Raw genomic sequence first — 16,552 nt, 5'->3', positions numbered from 1 at the left:
TGTGTAATTACATTTGTATTAGAGTTAAATCAGTGTGTAATGGATTGAAGCCAGATTGGACTAAACAGATTTTCCCATTCTTAGTCACAGAAACAATCGTAACTGTAGAAAAAAAAAGCAGTGTAACTGGGGTACAGGGGAAAGGCTATTCTGGCACACCATCAGGGCTCAAGACATCTCTCATTTTCTGCACAGGAGATTTTGGGCCATCGCATCTCTTCATGCCTGCACATCCACTCACCCCGAGACTGGGGAGGGGCGCTGGGTTGCACTACATAATTTTTGCAGTTGGTACAGGGCCCACCCCATTCAACACTACTGCGTACAGAGCAAGAATGGGAAGATGATGCTGATACTCAGAGAAAAGAGTGGACAAACCCAGTGAGGAGTGGACATAGCCCATGTTCAGGAAACAGTTTAGTTGCTTCACTGTTATTCCCTTCTAGTTTTTAGATTTTAGTCCTATTCCAACTACATTAATTTTTTTTTCTTTGAACTATAATCACTGGGTCACAATACAGACTGTGATTAAATGGGGTTAAATTCATAGCAAAATGTAACTTGCATGGGTGCTCTTCATTTTTTTTTTTGAGATTACACCATTAAAAAAAGCATTTTGAGATACACTAGGTGACTTGGAAACAAGCAAGCCACTGAGAAAACAGGGAACTTAAAACTCCCTTTTCCTCCTGTATCACAGAAAGGCACTTCAGAAACAAAAACGTTCTCACATTAGGGAATGTCATTTTGGGTACTGACCGTCACTGCAGCAGGATGGCACACAATCAAACCAGTTTAGGGACACGCGAGAACCTCACATCACCTAGCTTCAGACACTGCTGCTGGGTTCCTGCAAGTAGGATGCTGGTATTCCTAGGTTCTCCCTTACGCAGTTCAGCGAAGACGCAACTACCTTCAGTTAACAGAAGTCATGTGAAAGCATTCTGAAGTCACTCCTTTAAGAAGGCTCTGTATTCACTAGCAGGAGGATAAGACACAGAAGTTCAGTGCTTGGTGAGCTAGGTGCTTAGAAGTACAGAAAATGTATGAGCAAAAATCGCAGCCTGCTTCCAACTCATTCTTAGCCAGTGGACTTTCTTACCAAATGGAAATGAAATCAGTATTACATTCCCCTTCTGGCCATTTAAGTAAAGCTTTGTAAAGAAAATTACCCAAATATATTCCCATTTCATACATATGCTATTCTTACACATTATCACTGGCCTACAAGAGAAATGCTGCCATTAAATGCATTTAGGAACTCTGCAAATAGCTAGAAAGCTGCTTTATTTCTATGTAGGCTAGAGCAATGTAGCAGGGTATCTGTCAAAGACAAGCAACAGGCTCTCCAGAATTAAAAACTCCAGACAATGCAGTTACGGTAGGATGTGCTGGGAAGCACAACAGCCCTCATTGTGGATCTGCCCTGGCTTCAAGTAACACTTCCCTCACCCTGAAACGGCCTGTTCTTTTCCCAAGAAACCCCCTTCCAAGCAGCTGCCTGCTTCAGGGCACTTTCCAGGTACGAGTGGTTTCACACTGGGGCTCCACACGCTGACACACCACTGCCTCCACGCTCGTTGGTCTGGATGCCTTTCCTGAGAGATTAACCTGACCCAGGGTTGCTTTGGCTCACAGACAGCAATCACCCGTATCTAATGTCTTCCACGTAATTAGCTGGTTAGATCAGAAGAAAAACAATTATCCACCATGTGCCTTTGTTCACACGTAAACACTTGGACCTTAATAGCTAACCCAACTTAAATTGCCTGGGTCTGCTGCTACACAGGAAACATTTCCTCTCCCTTTTACAGAGATGCCTTTCTTTTTTCCTTCTTTCCCAATTAGCAGTTTACTGTGAAGACATGCTTTAATTTATGAAGTTATTCTCCATCCTTCTAAGAAGTCTGAATATTGCAAACCCTAAAAGTAGAAGAAATAAGGAAGTGAGATTTGAAACCGTTTCTCTGAAAGTCAAATCCAGGAAGTCAGTTGAGATGACAGCCCTGTATAAAGTGTTTAGTTTGCTGTAGCCTTCAGAGCTTTCCTGTTTGAAGATGTGAATTTCTACCAGGGCACTCTATTCTGAAGGTCAGAGTAGTTCTTCCTGAATGGTACTGGAAATAGAGGAAGGCTGACTACATGCAAGCATGATGCCGCATGAGTCCACTTGAGGATAACTCTCTCACCTCCTGGAAGGCTGCACTGTCTGAAGATTCTGCTTCAAAAATCACAATTACTATAATAAGAAAATAGGAAACATTTCTGTTATTTTCTACAAAGGAGTTGGAGTAGTATAGGAAAACGGACTATCAGGGAAGGCAAAGCACTCTAAGTCAGAGCCTCAGAAAAACTGTGAAGGGCTGCAGTAACTGTCATCTTGTTTGCGGGGGGGTGGGGTGGGGGGAAGCCACACATACAGACTACTGTAGAGGATTAAGGAAGAGGAACAGCTCTGTAAAGAGAATATTGTTTAAGATATTGTTTGGAAAGGGGAGGAAAAACCCTATAGCAGAATTGGCAACAAGATGCCTACAATTAAAATACATATCAAAACTCCACTCAATCTATAGAGTAAATAAATTAGATAAAACTTATCAGAAAAAGAATCATCATTTTCTAATATCTGACATGTAAGGGAAAACTCTGCACATTACACTTGTAGTCCAATATAAATTGCTGTAGATAAACTACATTCAAAAAATCTTACCTGAACATTCCCTAATACGTAATAAAGCAGAAATCACTATTAAAATCATATTGCAGAAATGCATGATTGCATGATGTTCAAATAAGGGGGTTAAAGAAGAACGTCATAGCCTCAACACACACTTTTAAAACAGCACACAAAAATAACTCAGTCATTGGTATTCCCTGCTGTATACCAGTATGAGGAGAAAGCAGAAGACTTTCTAACAATACTCCCCACTCTTTTTTAATGAAGTTTTCTATGGACTACAGTATTATTCATCATGCTCCTTTTCTTGCACTTGAGGCACGCAATTAATTGCTAAAAATTCTTAAGATGACTATCATAGTTCTACTTTACAGAAAACTACATCAATACTAATTCTTTAAATGCAATGTATGGCATACTTACCATTATAGCCTTTGGAGTTTATGAAATCCTTTCCTCCACCTCACATTTTTCCACAATCTATTAAAAGTCAGAAGCTCCAGCTAGAAGTTTTTTTAAGTAATTAGATGAGGGTTAGACTATACCAAGTCATGGATACACAGCAATCTTAGAGACATTTTCAGTCCAATTTACCATGAAAGTGATCTACGTTTGTAGTGAGAAGAGTCTATGTTACAGAGCTCAGTAGCTGTCATTCGCTAAAGCGAACAACTTTCAGTCGGCAGAAGAAATGACTTCACATTTTCATTAAACCTCAAAAGGGTTTTGGGAATATTTTAGAGAAGCAAGGTTATTTTTATCTATCAAGGAGAATAACTTTTTTTCCTTTCAGACACAGTTTTGCAACAATTCTGCTTTAAAAAAAAAATTCATTCATACTTCAGACTACATAGGTCACAGTCATTCCCAGAAATTAACCCGGTTCTACAGAAAACCTCAGACATACCTGAAAAGATCACGTACATGTAACGAACAATTTGCCAGGGAGCAGCAGTTCCAATGAAGACACAGTGCAGAAAGTGATAAACAAACATGCATTTGCAAAGGTGCCTCCCCCTTGTGCTGACACCCCGAATCCTGCCATCATGCCTTGCCTGACCAAGGCGGTGACACTGAAAGTGTCATGGGTTCCTTTGACTATTCTCAGCAGATATAATCTATTATCATCTCTCCTTGAAGACCTCATACTGAATAGGAAATAAAGCATCAGTTAAGCAAAAAAATAGTTAATTTTAGACATCTGAGTTTCTGACAAGCTCTCGGTATTTAAAGCTCTGCAAGTGTTTTTAACTGTCAGAACTTTTAACTTACAGAACGTATGACAAAACATGTTTAAGCACAACTTAGATTAAAAATAGCTCTTTATATAAAAAGCCAAGAGGAAAAATACACTGACTGCATGACATATAGGCAAATCATTATCTTGACTTTCTTTGGGGAGGGTGGACTGGACTAGACAACGTCCCAAGGTTCCTTCCAACCTCAATGATTCTATTATTTATAAGAAATACAGAAACATTAACCAAATCACAGGTAGAGAACCAAACAGCAGAAAATTCAAATGATTCACCCAAAGTAATAGCAAAAGTTTCTTTGGCAGAAAAGAAACTGTCTCATCCTGATTATTCCCAGGTCACAGGTCCCAGCTACCAGACCATCCCTCCCCTACTGTATACTGTAAGCACAGGAAATAATCACATAAACTGAAACCTTTTGGAAAAAGGTGCATATGCTTTGGTCAAAATCATCAAAAAAAACACTAACTGCCTCTAAAATTTACACTTATATTGCTTGCACATTGTGAAATAAACACATATGCAACATGTCCATGTTTTGATATGTATTTTTATTTCCCTGCAGTTTTCACTTATCAAGAACAAGTAACAGGGAAAGTTGTCTGAACTAGTGCATAAACAAACATTCTGAAACACCACTACACGTATCTAATTTACAAGAACCGTATAAAAAAAGTCACTAAAACACTACACTACGAAGGTGTCCAACGCTTACAGTCAGACTTTTTCCAACCCGTTACTTGCCTTGTAGCCACAGGAAAACTCTCCAAAATTGAAAAGACAATCTTGCCACAACCCTCCCTCCCCCCCACCACCTGGGATGGCTCGATATCTAGACATCCAATAATTAATTATTGCAATGATATATAATGCAATACATACCTGGTAAAATATCCTTTATGTGGTGTGTTACAGTTTTAAAGCCGGTTAAAATATGCAGTCTTCAGATAAAATGTAATCAGTTGAAAATTTTCTCATATCTGCACAGTTTTATATGTGCTAGATGCATAATTTTCCTAGTCAGTTTTTTTCCTGTGTAATTATTTTTTATAAACTGGTATTATAAATAGAAATATACATTCAAAATATATGGAAAAGTGAGTTACTACATTAAATTTGCATGTATCGATCCATCCCTTTCCCCTGCACAGTAATAGAAAATACTATTTTGCCTTGAACTTCATATTTGACAGTGAAATGCCACTAAAGTATTTACCAAAAAGTCCATCTAGTCAAATTGTGAAACAAAATGAACCAAGTGAAAACTTTACATTTTCTTTAGAAAAAAATTACAAGAATTTTGTTTCCTAGCTATGAATCTTTAACTTTTTTTTTTTTAGACACAAAGTTGGATTTATTTGTACAAGATACAAAATGTAAACATGGCAAAATAAATAGTTAAAACAAGTGATGCAGGATCCCATTTCATGCTCATGATCCCATTAAAGAATTATTTTTTAATCCATTCAGTTGCAAATTCAAGTGCAAAAGCATGATGATGAATATCTACTATTCAAGTAACAGAAATAATATTGATGATACAAATAAACTATTTTACAAGGTAGTGATTTTCCCAATTTTACAAAATTTACATTATATATCGACTTAATACACGATATAATGATAGTCCATTTAGGTCCATTTTAGTTCTCTGTGATCCACAGAGTGCTGTATTTTGCATTCAGTTGGAATATAAATGACTACACCATTAGCACAGGTTGAGACTCTGGTTTGAGGTTATGTCACTTCCATGGCTACTGTTGTCTCTGCTATGCCATTTAAACCCAGTCGTTCTGGTTCATGGTTCTCTCTGCAATAGAAGAAATATTCAGTAGTTACAGGTAGAACACAATCATTTCCTTACACAGTTTTAACTATTTCCTGTTTTTATACAGCTGTTACACGGATCAGGGAGAAACGTTGACACGTACACTAGAAACAGATTATTTGAAACTAAATACTGGCATTTACGAACTGCTTTTACTCCACTAACAATGCAGTCCCTTCTACAAGATTATTGCATTTAACTGTAAATTACCAGCCTGAATTATGGATAAGTGTACTGAAGATCTCCTGAAGGAGCAAAGTCAAGATATACCATGATGACTCAGTATCAAATATTCTGTTAGTGAGCAAAGCATTGTTCTAACATAATTCCCCCTCCACATCCCAATTCCACTTTAGCACTAATGCAAGAAATCTTAAATGCTTTTCTAATTTATTATCATTCTCTGTAGAGAAGCCTACAACTTATTCAGCCAAGATGGTACTCTTCAAGGCATTTACTGACATGACTTGAAATACCCCTCTGACTTGAGGGAAATAAGAACTAAATGCATTAGTAATATAAAAGTATGCTTTAAGGTATGACTGCTAATTTAAAAACACCTTTTTCTCAATCTATGCAGTGACTAAATTATACATGCAATTTTCCATCTCAAAAAGCATTTTTTAACCTCTCCAGAAGCATTATGACATAACCAGCAAGCCACATTTGCTAATATCCATTTTTTATTTTTCTAAATCATAAACAAATGTAACTTTTTTTTAAACATCACACAATCCAGCAGAGACTTAAAACAAAGCCCAAATATTGTAATTTTCAGAAAACATAGCCAACTGCAAGCTCCTGCCACTCCTGCGAAACATCTTCTAAGTATCCTGAAATAAGAATGCTGCTGTTCGATAAGAATGAATAAATATCTATCTATATACGTAAGAGGCAGGCTGGCACATATCTAGTTTATATTTTACATAAATATGTAACACATATATCCATATGTATATATAAAATAGGTATGTGCCAGCCTGCATCTTACAATATGGGTACACAAAGTTCTGGAGAGAACACATGGAGAGTTTGATAGAATCTACCTGAGAGTGCTGCACGAGAAGGGACAAATGAAAATTATTAAAATGAAGCCATTTTAAACACAATAGAAGTTTACCAAAACTACTGGCACCTAACATCAGTGCAAATTATGTGGGGGTTAATCTCCGAAAATCAGCTCTTGAGGTTTGTCATGGCCATGCTGAAGATACCAGCAGCTGGATGTTTTTGTGAGGTTGAAGCTATACTGAGAAGTCTCTGAGAGGTGGAAACAATTCTATTCAGTGCTCTAGTGCAGAGTTAGGCACATCTATGGAGACATGTAGGACAAACCTAACTTAAAATTGCTCCAACTTGCTACATGCTTACCTTGCTATACTGCTGATGGCACTGCTAGGAGTTACCTTTGGCACTCTGTCCATACTGGCAGCAACTGTGGCGAGTTTTAAGGCTGTTGGCGATGGTGCTGAAGTCCTTGTATTGATATGCACATTGACTGGAGAAACAACACTGACATTGTTGAGGTGCACTGTGTTTGTCAGGCAAGAATTGTTCATGGGAAGCGTTTGAGGGCTGCTTGTGCACAATGCTGGAATTAAGTGGTTTGTGGTGGTGTGGCCGACTGTCCTTACAAGCTGTACAGTTGAAATCCCTGGGCTGGATGATAAAGCCATGTTGGTGGAGTACAAAGTTCTAGAGGTTCCTGTTACAAAACAAACATTGTTAATTAACAAGATGCCAGTCCTTAGATTCAAAGCCAAAGATTAACCTCAAGGGTAATGCTTTAAGTATATATGTCATTGGAATTGTGCAACAATCTGTTTTTTAGAGATTCACAAAATGTAAAATTTTAGAAATATTTCTAGTTAACATTAGAAATATTTCACTTTTTTTTTTTTCATTCACAAGAACATCAGAAAGTTACTGTATGACAAAGAACGTTTATATTGCCCAACTTTGTAGGCCTCATTTTAGGTGCCTTAAATTAAAGGGGCAACATTCCCCAAGAATTAAACTGAATGGCGAACACCTTAGCTAGGCAACCTCAGAGACCAACTGTGAAGCCAAATTCTGATGCTTTGAATCACCTCCTCACCTCCTACCTTGTTCTGCTGGCAATGTAAAGAGGTTTTGGGGACCAGTCCCTCTCTAGACAGCAAAACTAGGGGTCTAAGACTAGGCAAAGTAGAGAACTCCTTTCAGATTATGTGGCAGTGCTCTGTTTGCATTCCTGAGTTGTGAGAAACTTCAGGTTTCACAGTGTATATTCAAACCAGAGGTTCTCAAATTTCATCTTGGTATCCTAGCCATTCACTGTTCTGATTTTTATCACAGGGGAACTAGATATATTTTCCCCTAGACTCTTACTCCTGAAAAAAAATGTGGCTTCAACTGTCCTGGTTTCAGCTGGGATAGAGTTAATTGTCTTCCCAGTAGCTGGTACAGTGCTATGTTTTTGAGCTAGGTATGAGAAGAATGCTGATAACACACTGATGTTTTCAGTTGTTGCTAAGTAATGTTTAGTCTAAAGTCAAGGATTTTTCAGCTTCTGATGCCCAGCCAGCAAGACGGCTGGAGGGGCACAAGAAGTTGGGAGGGGACACAGCCAGGGCAGCTGACCCAAACTGGCCAACAGGGTATTCCATAACATGTGACGTCACATCTAGTATATAAACTGGGGAGAGTGGGGGTAGGGGAATCGCTGCTCGGGACTAACTGGGTGTCGATCAGCGGGTGGTGAGCAATTGCAGTGTGCATCGTTCGTATATTCCAGTCCTTTTATTATTACTGTTGTCATTTTATTAGTGTTATCATCATTATTAGTTTCTTCTTTTCTGTTCTATTAAACCATTCTTATCTCAACTCACGAGTTTTACTTCTTTTCCTGATTTTCTCCCCCATCCCACTGTTTGGGGGGGGGGGGTGTGGGGGGAAGTGAGTGAGCAGCTGCGTGGTGCTTAGCTGCTGGCTGGGGTTAAACCACAACATCAGCTAACATTTCCTAATTTACAAGTCTTCCTATCCTAAACAGGAATAGCTATTTTACATCATTGCCACTTACAGCTTTAGAACAGTAACAGAAGTCTAATTTTATATGCCTAATATTTGCAAATGGTTTTCATCAATCTTAAAGCTGTGTACCATGTATTGGCATGGTATACCACCATGTGCCTGATCTTATACCCATTGAAACATTACCCTCTCAGATATGATCTTACAGAATTAAACATAGATGTCTTTTTCTTTCCTGGAACTGTTCCAGCATATTGATTTTATTCAGTTGTGTTTTTTCTCCTTCTATTAATTTCATATTATCATTAACCCAGCCTGGCAGAAGGTCTATAAAACTAATCACATCATTAGCTGTTAAAACAACAAATTACTCTAAAAGCCTTTTATTTGTTATGGCAGTCAAATGCCAAATAATATTTGTCTCTCAGCAACATGGCTACTGCACCAGCATGACTGGCTTTACTGCCTTCTGATAATGGAGGTTCAGAAGGAGGGGTGGGGGGAAAGTAGCGAATGCCAACATCTACACTTTTGTCTCAATTTGGGAGGAACCCTAAACGTAATGAAACCTGAACTTCTAGCAATTCTTTTGACATTAGTGTAAGTAGCCTATTAGTAAGTTTGTCTGAATACGAAAGTGAGATAATGACTAAATAACATAGCAAGTTTTCTATTTCCTTCTCAAACTACTTGATGTTTAAAGCAATTGATTTTTTTTTTAACTACACATTCACCATGTTTTTAAAATGCTGTCACTTATGCTTTTGATCAAAACAGATTATTAAAAGACAAAAGCCGACAAAAGAAAACAGAAACAATACCCTTCCAATGTAAAAGAGCATTTGGTAGTTTTATTACCGTACTAACCTACATGCCATTGCACAAAAGTATTTTAAAGAACAATCTTTAAAAAGTATCACCATTGATATATTTGATTCTTTTTGTTTATTAAATAGTGTTGTAGAAATCAGAAGTAAGATCAGTTGACATATTCACAGCTCACACTAGACCCCGGGTTTTAAGAAATCATCACCTGAAGGCTGGACAACACCATTAATATTGTTGTGGCTGGTGTTTTGTTCCTTCGTTACCTCACTGCGACTAGGAGCAGGTGCACTAACCACTGCAGATGCAGCAAAGTGGGCGCTGGCTGAATCAAGTGTTTTTGACATACAGTCAGAGGTGCTGGAGCCCTGTGGGAGTTAAAAAAATAATTTTTTTTCTTTATAACCATCAGAGTACAAAATTAAATACAATGTTAGGGTTGCTATAATGCACAATTACCAGCAACTAAATAAATACATCTTCTAAATGTAATCTAATGCACTGAAACATTAAATATTTCTGTATCACAAATCTGATAAAAAGTTGAAAATTAGCATCCAAATGAGCGTCAAGTAAGCCCTGCCCAATTCAGCCAGTCAATAGCAAATGCAGTTCTTAGCACAACAGATCACTTCCATGATGTGTTCTTCAGCCTGGAGAAGAGAAGGCTCAGGGCAGACCTTATGGCAGCTTTCCAGTACCTAAAGGGAGGCGTACAAGAAAGATGGGGAGGGACTTTTTATCAGGGAATGTAGTGATAGGATGAGGGGTAATGGTAGATTCAGATTAGATGTGAGGAAGAAGTTTTCCACTGCGAGGGCAGTGAGGCACTGGAACAGGTTGCCCAGAGAGATTATGGCTGCTCCATCCCTGGCAGTGTTCAAGGTCAGGCTGGATGGGGCTTGGAGCAACCTGGTCTAGTGGAAGGTGTCCCTGCCCAGGGCAGGGGGGTTGGAACTAGATGACCTTTAAGGTCCCTTCCAACACAAACCATTCTAGGATTCTATGTGTTTGAGAAGCTTCCTCAAAGAAAACAACTATGCCTTCTCTCTTCTGTCTCCAAGCAGCAAATACACTGCAACAGCAAGTCTAACAAATTTTCAGTATTTATGGTACATTCATTCTCACAGAGTAATCTGTACCACAGCGTAATTGCCCACCGCATTCTGGAAGTACATATCTTTTATTAGTCCAGTTTCTCTGAAAGCATGGTAAGTACCCGAAAGACACCCTGAAATGGCAAATGTATCATTCTTCACAATTTCAATTTATATTAGCTAAGAAAGTGACTTTGCATAGACATTCAGAGTGTCTTAAAAATCCAAAATTCAATCCTTTTGTTTAAAATATTCTGGTATCATGTCTTCACACTTACAAAAAATGTTATCAGTAACCACCAGTACAGAATCCCTGATTAATCAAAGTAGAAAACACTGAGGGGAAAGGACAAACACCACTGGCAATTAGATGTAATATGCTCAAAGTAAAGCAAGTTTTCCTAGTAATAGATAACAGCAACAACTGTTGTATTTTCTTGGTAAGAAACTAAGAGAAAACTAAGCTCAACAGAGAAACATATATTCTTCCCTTGCAAGGCATTACAGAGAAAAAAAGTGATTCTTTTAGAAGACAGAAGTAGTAACACTGGGGATGGGGAAGGAATCAAATTGAATAGGCAAAACTACGTTTTTCCTCTCAGAAGTTACCAATTTTTAATACTCACTGAACACCTGTTCATAACAGAGTACATTACCTCACAAAGTAGTTTTAATAAAGAAGTCTCTTTGGAGCACATATATAAAGGAGGATAAAATCAGTGAATACCGTATGACTTGACAAAGCACTGAATCTTTCTACACTGACCGACTCTGTGAACGCAACTAACACATTAAAATATGAAGTCTCTTACGCAACTTTTAAAATGCAGCCATGATATGTAACTTTAAAAGAAAAAAAAAAACCCACAGGTTTTGATGTTGAAACTGAAAATATTATCTCATTCCAAATAGAAAAATGAAAGAGAGGTATTTGTACTAGCTACAGCTTAAGTTGCCTTCTGGGCAGTACATAGCAAACTGGAAAAGCATCTTGACCAAAAGCATTCTACATTCATTCTAAAATTTAACATATTTACCGAGGTGTTATGAACTTATAAGAGAAATGAAAAACACAGTAAGCAAAAAGGAAGATAGCAGCATATGACAACAGTTAAGGTGCATTACCTGTGCTTTCGGATGTGTCTGTTGTGAGGAATGCTGAGATTGCTGTTTCTGCTGAAGCTGAGCAAGTTGTTGCCTCTGCATTTGAACTAACTGCTGTTGATGTGTCTGAAATTGTTCCTCTGTGATACCCCCTGTTACTACAGAAAAGAAAGTGAAGCCAGTGTTAAATAAGCCTGCAGAAAACAAATACATCTAGAATGCAAGACTGCATCCATGTTGGATAACAAGTGGTTGAAGACAACATACATTGTGTTAGATGCTTGCAAAGATCTTCATATATTCTTATGTAAAGGAGAGGTCAAGCTACATTTGTTGTTGTGTTCTTTTAGTGTAGAATCAATTTATAACAGAAGATTCCATAGCTTTTGTTGCTTTTAAGCAGTTTCTAACTTTGGTGGTTTTCTCTCCAGTAGCTTTATGCAAAAGCTTGAAGAAATTATTTTCCTAGCTTTCAGAAAACAAGCACATCCTAAAAATCTTAGCTGAAGAAGTAGTACACTGAACTGAGCTGGGTGTCTTCTCTTCCAGTGAGCACTTGGAGTTTATTCCTGTACAACTTTCCTTCCTACAGTCCCTTGTTATTGCCCTTTTCTCTGACACCAGAATGTAAAGGAAGCATATGCCTGGTATTCGAGAACACCTACTTCAACAGCACAACCAGAATTCATATATTTAAATAGTTCGTTACCAACCCTCACCTGAAAGGACTGTAAACTAATATATGACACAGCTGATCTCCAGGTCTAAAACTTAGTGTTTGCAAATATCACAAGCCGCTGTTTATTTAGCAAATCCAGTTTGACCCTTCTATTTCACACTTTTTTTTCCTGAAGGAAGTGCTTAAGTTTCACCTGAACAGGATTTTCTCCTCCAATTAATTTTTTTAAATGGAATAAGAGTTTAAGAGTGACATAATATATTTGTTTATGAGAACCATGTTAATGCAACCCCAGTAGTATCATAGTCTCAACAAGTGAAGGGAATGGTGAAGTCAGAAAAGCTGTTCTCAATATTCTCCCCCCAAAGAACTGCACATTGATAAACTGAAAATACTGTCAAATGTTCCATGTTAAAACCTGAGTTTTGTGCAGTTGATGCTAACCTGAGAACTAAGTTCTCCTAGGAGTAAGTAAAAAGAACATTCACTTTTCAAAGATTCCCATTAAGTACCTTTCAGCAGTTTATTCTGAACTAGATTTTTCAAAGACTGAAGCTGTCACTCATCTCAAACACCTAGATTCTGCAGGAATATAATCTTATCAAAAGACACTGAGCTAACATTAGAATATGAAGTGATCCATCTTTCAGGGTCTGGCTCTTTCATTTACTAGTTGTAATACTCACAGTTGTCCTGAAATTCCATTCCGAATAAACACCAAAATTAAGACTGTGACTGTTTAGAAGTTAGTAGCGAAACTTCCCTATTGCTACATTATTAAAACAGGCTTCAACCACAGTAAGAGGGCACTTAAAAATCCAATGACTTATACAGTTACTCCTCTGAGATTCTAGGGGTTTTATTATAATTTCCAATGTATTCTAAAATAAAATTTATTTCATATTTAGCTTTACTTTGTTCCTCTTGAAGATTCTTACCTATTACTACAAGTACTTGAAGTTCAGTCAGCTAAACTTCCTAAGTTCCCTCACAACAGTCTCCCCAAACGTGTTGCATTACTAAAGGCAACAGAGCCAAGAATAGCATTATGGAACATTACATATATATGTATTTCTATTTTTAAGTTCTGAGGTAGCAAATTCCAGAACATGTCTTTTATTTTATAAAAAAAATGTTTTGGAACAAGCTTACATGGCACAAAGAAATACCTAATTTGCATTTAGATGTAATTAACTATTATTTGTCTGCAGTACAGGGTTATTCATCTAGACTCAAAGTTGCATTCTTCTATGGACTGTAAAGACATAATGTAGAAAGCAGTCTCTCTGATCAAAGGATCATCTAATTTAGCCAACATATCAATTCTGCTTTCAGTCTCCCTTCCTTCTTAGCTTGACACAGACCACAAAGTCATGAAACACTCTATTACAAGGTACAGGGAAGATACTGTAGTAATGTAAAAATCACTTACTCTGCCTTTACATGCTTAAATGCCAGTCAGTTCACTACCTATTGACTGAACTCAGCTGTTAGCCTTGTTATAAAACAGCAGATGTTCATTAGCACATTTAATATCATTTGCTTCTGCCAAATCAAACAACCAAAGGGTCCTAGAGAAAAAAAGATCGCAAACCTCCAGGATGTCCCAAGGTAGCCTTTAAGGTCATAGTTAAGTGCAAGTGTTCTACACTTCTTATAAAAGGTTCTATTTACCAGAATTTTAGCTTCCACTGCTGAATATCAGGATTCTCTATTTTACCATAGCCTGACTGTATTGCAATACTACAATGGAACAGGGTAAAAAAGTCAATGTGAAATTAATTCTTCCAGACTCCTCTCCTCCTTGACGGCTTTGGTTTGGATTATTATGTCACTTCTCTTAGGATTTGAAGGCTTTAATCAAAGATCATCTTTCAGGCTGCACCCAAAGTACTATTAATTACTTCTACATGGTATTTAATTCTGGAAAAAAAATACCTCTAAAAGGTAAAAGACTGTTCTATAAGCAAAATTTTTCAACTGAGAATGCCATCATACACAGTTGTCTTTTGTATCTAGGGTCATGGTAGCTAAACAGATAACTATTTGAGCAGGTCATTGGAACTGGCAGCTGACGCAGACTGGAAGCCAAATGCAACATTCTGACTGTACTGCAAGTTGCTGAAGATTTTGCCTAAAGCCTACTTCTTACTTCAGTCCCCAAAATCAGCTGAATTGCACTCTAGGAATCCAGCAAGCAACTTAAGTATTACTTAGCTGTCGCAAGTAGTACCTTCTACAAATTCCTGGTAACTTCCTTCCTCCATCATCAATCCTGATGATCAGTTGTATCCCTAGCTCATCAGTTTATCTCATTTTAGATTAAACGGAGAATTCTTCTGGAGGTGTCTCTGGAAAAAAAGACCAACTAACTTTGCCAGAGAGAGTGTGTAAGACTACAAAAAGTTTACACAACTGATAAAAGGGATCAGATTGTTTCAGTGACCTTGTCTCATGAAGTTCCTCAAATTCAGTTTTCCCACTTGCAGTTCTTATAACATGAGCAAGAGAGTAATTTTGCTTGAAACAGTGGTTCTTTATTCATGCACTGATTAGGCACTTTCAAAAAAAGACCAGTCACACATTTTTAAAGTAAGTCTTTTTTTCTGTTTGTACAATGCCTAGCATTTGAGGAAATACCAGAGTAAGAGTTGCTTTATTAATACAAGTGAAAAATACAATGTAGAGGTAACTTTGAATATTCTTGTGCACCGAAAACCAAAGCAAGCAACTCCAAGTCTTCTCTAAACTAAAAGAAAAAAAAAACAATCAGTTTAAATCCTGTCATTGTTTCCTCTACAGGCAGCTTTATGCTTACAGGTAAGTGTGCTATAAAATCAACTGATTTCAACTACCATCTCCCAAACAGAATTACTTTGATAAATGCAGTGATAGTACCTGTGCTCATTTAATGCACAACCAGACTTTGACCAGCCCTTTTAAAATTTACTCCCTATTTACTAATGAGAAAAATCTAACAGCAGTGCCTCTTGCTGGCTCAGTTATTTGGTGAAGAATTCTGCTGTCTATTGCATCTGATCCTTTACCAGAATTACAGGATCTGTTTTGTAATTTAAATCTGGAAAGAAAAAGTTCTTCCAAAACCATAAATTTCCCTGCATAATGTACTTCAACTACTGAGTGATCTCTATTCTAATCTAAATGTATTCTTCAGAATATTTCTAAAATTATGTAACAGAAGTTAATTACTGTTCCTCTACAAAGTGGCTTAGATCCATCAGATTTGGTTTTATGCATTTTTTTAGGTAACAGTCTCTCCCATCATTAAAATACATACTTCTCTATTCTTTCTTTTACTCCTCTTCCCCTAACAGTGCAAATCCTGAAGTACATGAGTGCTAGTCCACATACACAATATCAGGTCTGTCATTAATTTGCCAGATAGCACCAACAGTTTCGGTTTTTTTACTCTTGTTGATGGTAATACCCAAATCAGGAAGGGCTGACATTTTTTTTTTCTCATGTGTACACAGTTCCCTACCATAACACCAGCCCCTCTTTCCCTGAATATACTGCTTAAATACTGTTCTCATTTTTCTTTTCTTATTATGTGCCATCTTTCCTATAGCTACTGGAGTTCTCTTCCACTGCTGCAATCTTCATTTATACTAAAAAGCCAGGCATGGAGATTTCACAAATCTCTTCAACCTTTTTCCTTCACTCATTTCTTCATATACTATTAAAATCAGATATGTTAGCTTCCATCCCAAAATATTCTCCTAGTTTTTCAGGTAGACTTTCCCTTGGGGGCAGGGAGGGAAAGCCTCCCCAGAGCAGAATTCAAAGCCTCAAAGCTTTACATCTAGCTAACCCCTAGACAATCAATTGATATTATTACATTATCATGAAAAATTCTACAGAAAAAATAATCAACTTAACCTATATCTTTTTAAGCAACTTTCCTTACCTTGGTGTCATCATACTTTATTCATGCAAATAGAAATCTTGCAGTATTACTTGCTCTTGTTATATAAAGAGCTACCAGCAAATTCTCCGTTGCTCCTTAAAGCTTATAGTCCATGTTTCACATCCTTAACTCTGACAAATAGT

At 37.4% G+C, this 16,552-nt stretch overlaps 1 protein-coding gene across 1 annotated transcript in view; it reads right to left on the bottom strand.

The window, feature by feature from the left end:
* Positions 1–4,418: 4,418 nt before the first annotated feature.
* EPC2 (enhancer of polycomb 2) overlaps positions 4,419–16,552 on the bottom strand; it is a 51,262-nt gene continuing 39,128 nt past the window's right edge. Inside the window, exons 11-14 of the mRNA XM_075028986.1 lie at positions 11,824–11,960; positions 9,810–9,969; positions 7,133–7,466; positions 4,419–5,743 (exon numbers count right to left, since the gene is read on the bottom strand). Of these exons, the coding sequence (XP_074885087.1) occupies positions 5,671–5,743; positions 7,133–7,466; positions 9,810–9,969; positions 11,824–11,960 (704 nt within the window). The 3' untranslated portion in view covers positions 4,419–5,670. The remainder of the gene's footprint in view (positions 5,744–7,132; positions 7,467–9,809; positions 9,970–11,823; positions 11,961–16,552) is intronic.

Source organism: Buteo buteo, chromosome 5, assembly GCF_964188355.1.
Source record: "Buteo buteo chromosome 5, bButBut1.hap1.1, whole genome shotgun sequence".
In the NCBI taxonomy this organism is placed as follows: Eukaryota; Metazoa; Chordata; class Aves; order Accipitriformes; family Accipitridae; genus Buteo; species Buteo buteo.
This window is presented reverse-complemented; position numbering and strand designations above follow the sequence as displayed.